This window comes from Semicossyphus pulcher, unplaced genomic scaffold (assembly GCF_022749685.1).
Source record: "Semicossyphus pulcher isolate SPU_LCO1_2020_fin unplaced genomic scaffold, fSemPul1.0.p SCAF_10, whole genome shotgun sequence".
Lineage (NCBI taxonomy): Eukaryota > Metazoa > Chordata > Actinopteri > Labriformes > Labridae > Semicossyphus > Semicossyphus pulcher.
Window position 1 is genome coordinate 11,643,483 of NW_027211604.1, and position 4,598 is coordinate 11,648,080.

The 4,598-nt window shown below is 41.5% G+C and overlaps 1 protein-coding gene across 1 annotated transcript; it reads right to left on the reverse strand.

The window, feature by feature from the left end:
- Positions 1-1,947: 1,947 nt before the first annotated feature.
- On the reverse strand, positions 1,948-4,337 carry puraa (purine-rich element binding protein Aa). The gene has a single exon (XM_069677449.1). The coding sequence runs from the start codon at positions 4,280-4,282 to the stop codon at positions 3,425-3,427; it is 858 nt and encodes a 285-aa protein (XP_069533550.1). The 5' UTR covers positions 4,283-4,337; the 3' UTR covers positions 1,948-3,424.
- Positions 4,338-4,598: the final 261 nt, after the last annotated feature.

Below are 4,598 nucleotides of genomic sequence, written 5' to 3' on the forward strand. Positions count from 1 at the left end.
CATACAGATGATCACAAAGTGCATAGTCAGGATGATTAGAGAACAAAGTAATGCTTTATTTTACAGCCTGGTATTACACATACAGTACTTATGTAGAAATCTCTAAGAAGTCATCAGGTACTTGTCATTGCAAAGTTAGCATTTTAAGAGGCTGTAAAATTAAGCTTGAGTAATTAGTATCATTGCAAATGTAGAGTCAGACATTGTGGACAACACTACATCAAAATTAAACACTTTTCGTCAGTGAATTGAGACATTTGGAGATTTGTTTTTTCCCCCCCGACAAGAAATGAAACATAAAAAACACATACATTTAGACTGTAGATTTTCCCTCATGGGTAAATTAAATTTATTTTTTAAAATTTGTCAAATGTACATAAATTATATTTAATGCATCAAAACCAAATGAGCAAATCAAATACCCTCTTTAAAAAAAAAAAAAAGAAACAGAAGAGAGAACGACATTCTTTGTTGAGATTATTTAAACAAGTATTGGTCAGGCATTTCATTAACCTGGGAAAGCAAAGTGCTACACACAACAACCACTGAAGACAGTTCACCATACACCTTAATGAAGATTGGACTGAAGCACCTTTTCTTAGCTTAAAGCTAAAATGGAGATCTCACTGTTTTTTTTTTTTAAGTTTCCTTTTCACAAAAACTCCTGTGTTTATGGTCTTCCTTCAACAACCCATAAGCCAAGTTTCCTAAAGAGAGGCGTACTTGCAGTGACATTGTTCTGTTTCAAGTTAAAGTACTTCTGTGAACTGCTCGACCCAACAGGCTGCTAAGACCTCGGTTTACTATATTTTCCTCTAGGATGGAGCTTTGAGTGCAAATAAAGGCATACAACTCCTTCATGAGAAATAAACATGGAATTCAGCCACATGCTTTCAAATAGTAATCATATATTTAATTGATATACATATATTGCCACAATTGGCACATACGATATTGCACACAGTGATGAAATGTTGCACAGAAAAAATAGATATATTTTTTGTGGGCGAAAACATTCCAAAATTACAAATAATGTGGAATAACGCTGAAAAGGTAAAACTACGTAAAACAAAAATAAAACAAAACAAGACATGCTTGCTGCTCCCCATTAATTGAGCGACTTACATCTTACACATAACTACCCAAGCCATAGAACGAGCATTTCAAAGGGGGCTTTTCAACAAAAATTTATATCATTTCAGGCCAGTACCGGTGTTTCCATCAGCCCCTGCTCTTCCTGCTAATGCGCTTGGCTAGTGAAGAGCCAACTCTTCTGCATCATCTTGCATCTAGGTGACCACCCCTTTCCATGTTTACATGTAGGCCGATACCTGGATGGCTGGGGAATGGGGATGGCAATGAAGTTAGGGAAGAAGGAAGTAGCAGAAAAAAGTTAAGAATTCTGCTGCAATGTTTTTTTTTTAAGAGTTTGAAACAAACCCTTTTAGCACCACGAGTCGTGCGCTAGCACACAAGGGGGCTGAGACACAAGAATGGAAGAAAGAAAGAGGAAACAGTGAGAAAAAGAAGCCAAACTGCGATCCAAAGCACCAGGCCAGCGTGTAAGCATGCGGAGTGTGTAAGGCACCAGGTTGTTTATATGCTGAAGAGGATGCTCCCAATCAGGTATCGTTTAGGCTATACCAGAGGCTCCAAAAATAGGTGGTCAAGGACAGTCTAGTTTGCTGGTTTCCAGTCAATCTAAACATGGGAGCAATCATTTAATTCAATGCTGAGGTAAATCTGACATTATCTGATTGTTGCCAGTTTCTCTGGAGTTTACTGACAGAGTTTATAAAACTGCTATCACACATCTATGAGATGCGACTGAACTGGATTAGAACCAGTTGTTTTTTCCGTGTGGCAGCCCAAATATTTACAATTAGACCAAAACAGAATCTCACCCCCCCCCCCCCCCCCTCCCCCTCCCCCTCCCCCTCCCCCCAGGTAGATATTTGGGCTTACAAATCTAAAGTAGAGCTATGAGTATGTATCCAAAGTTGCCCCATAGAACTTAACACCTTCACATCTTTAAACCTGTAGGGATGGGCACGTCCATAGAGGTGAACTGAGCCCTCTTCTCCTTGGCTTATTCAGGCGTCCTCCTCAGCGCCCTCCTCATAGTGTGAAGGTGATATTTTGATTACAGTTCGCAAGGTCGCTCCTTTTACAATCACACTTTGCAACAACTTCCACTACAACTACACCGAGCCTTCGGATGGAAATCACTTGGTACTCGAACTTGAGATTCGTACACTATAGGCAGATAAAGATACATATGGAAGGGTCCTTGAGCCAATATTTTGGGAGACCAACAAAATCTATCTTTGTGCAGATAAACATGCAGCAACAGCACTCCTTGGCACCATTTGGACTTTGATGACTGAACAAGATCACAAAATGTTTGTTTCGGATGTGCTAACCAATAATGCTCTGCTGATTTGTGCCACCATTTTTTTTCAGACCACTAAGCCAATCAGCACAGTATGTGTAGGGTTTGTCTTGTTAAGTTATCTGCAATTCAGGCCATTTGCTACATGTTGTCACTGCATTTCCTCTATCAAATACACATTTAGTACCTTTAAAATGAACACATTGCATCAACAACGAGACACAAAGGTAGTCTATAATATATATCCATCTGCATGGCAACAATTTCAACTGAAACAAAATTACAATATTAATATTTCTTTGAATGCCTCTGGCAAATATCATCATGTCAAGATCCATTGACCAGTTCAATATATTTGATTTATATGCAATGCATATTGCACAACAAATAGAGCACTTATTTCATTTCATGAAAATGCCTATATGTTCCTTTTATACTGCATGACATGTAACCAGTTTCCGAAGCAGGCCTAGCCCTCATATGATTCATGTGTAAACACATCTCTACTCACAGGTAAAGGTAAATAGGATGGCAAGTAGTACATGTGACAAGCTTTTACAAAGTTTTTGAATTTTGGTTTAAAAATTAAAATATCTGATTTGTGCTGAAGTCATTAGCTCACATGAAAAGGAAACGCTTTTTTCCTCGGAACTCGGCAATAATTCCATTTGAACATTGCAAACACTTTTTACAATAGCTTTAACTGGTACAAAAGTTTTCTGTTAATAAGGGAAATAAACACTCAGTTCAATATCGTTTGTCAAGTAGGAAACAATGTTCAAATATAATGTTATTACTTTGTTTAGCAGCCTGTTACTGTATTAATGGTGGATAAGTGGGGTAACATCCAGCGATGAGTGACAACATGTCATAACTGTCAGGTTGTGGAGGTTTCTTATATTGTGGGTGATGCTCCCTTGGAGTTAAACCATTACAGTTAAATCTTTAGATTTCTTTCTTTATACAGTAGAGTTTTTAATTATATTTCTCTTGTTATTTTCTTTACTCTTGCATCTTTTTTTGCTCTCTTTATCAATCCTCATCTCCATCGTCCGCCTGCATCTCCTCTTGTTGCTGCAGCTCGCATGCCCTTTTCTCCCGCTGCTTCTCCTGGATCTTCTTCATCTCCTCGGCATATTTACTGAATGTATTCCCAAATTTGGACCACACTTTGTAGGGCACCGTAATCGAGTTGCGGTACGTTGGCTTCACCTCGCTTACCCTCATGAACACACCATACTTATTGGATCCGACGTCGAAGAAGAAACGTTTGTTGTCCACAGTCAATGATGACCCTTCAGGCAACTCTGCAGGTTCGTCCTCTACACCGTAATCGTCAATAAGTTTAGCCAAAGCGTCACGAAACTCAATAAGTCCCTGGGCAGGCAAAGCAATCGTCTGGCCTTGCGTGGATCCCAAACCGGGCCCCCGGTTAACGGTCTGTCGGATCCTCAGAAACCGTCCTCTCTGGTTCTCTTTCAGATCCATGTAGTATTTCCGATTCTCTCGGACCAAGAACTCGCTTTTGAGTGCTCGCCTGGGCTCGTCTTGTACCAGTCCCGGATTGCTCGGACCCAGCTGGGCATAATGTTCGATGAAGTCCCCCAAGTAGTCACGGAACTCGACCGCCACGGACATGGAGAGAGTGAGGCGGCTCTTGTTTCCACCGGCCCCGACTTCTGCTATCTTTAAGAAGCGGCCTTTCGCGTTCTGCTTAACGTCCAAATAGAAGCGTTTGTTTTGGATGTCAACCCGCTTCGACGCCAGCTCCTGTGTCTCGTGCTGGAGCCCGGAAGCCGAGCCCGCCCCTCCTGTCGCTAAGTGCATGGAACCGAAGCCTGGGCCCGTGGCTGCTCCTCCCTGCTCACTTCCACTGTCTCTGTCCGCCATGATGCTGCCTGCCTGCCTTCTCCCTCTGTCTGCTGCAAAGCCACGGCCAGCCACAGCGAACGCCGGAGCTCTCGCGAGATCTATACAGAGAGGTATAAAAAGGCGAAGGGGTGGGGAGACGTTAATGCAGAGCGAGGACGCTGTTTTATATCTCGCGCAAGGTGTAATGTCATGAGTTGTCAAATATTGAAAACGAAACCTAAGGTTGGATGTTCAGAAGAAATGATTTGCCCGAAATGTAGTTAGTTTCCATTCAAAGATACAGATTCTGAAAATGGTGGTGTGTTGGTGACCTGAAAAGACCCGAGCTTACCCT

What these genes read in the sequence shown, in the direction of transcription:
- puraa (XM_069677449.1), bottom strand. Translation starts at nt 4,282, where the DNA reads ATGGCGGACAGAGACAGTGGAAGTGAGCAGGGAGGAGCAGCCACGGGC.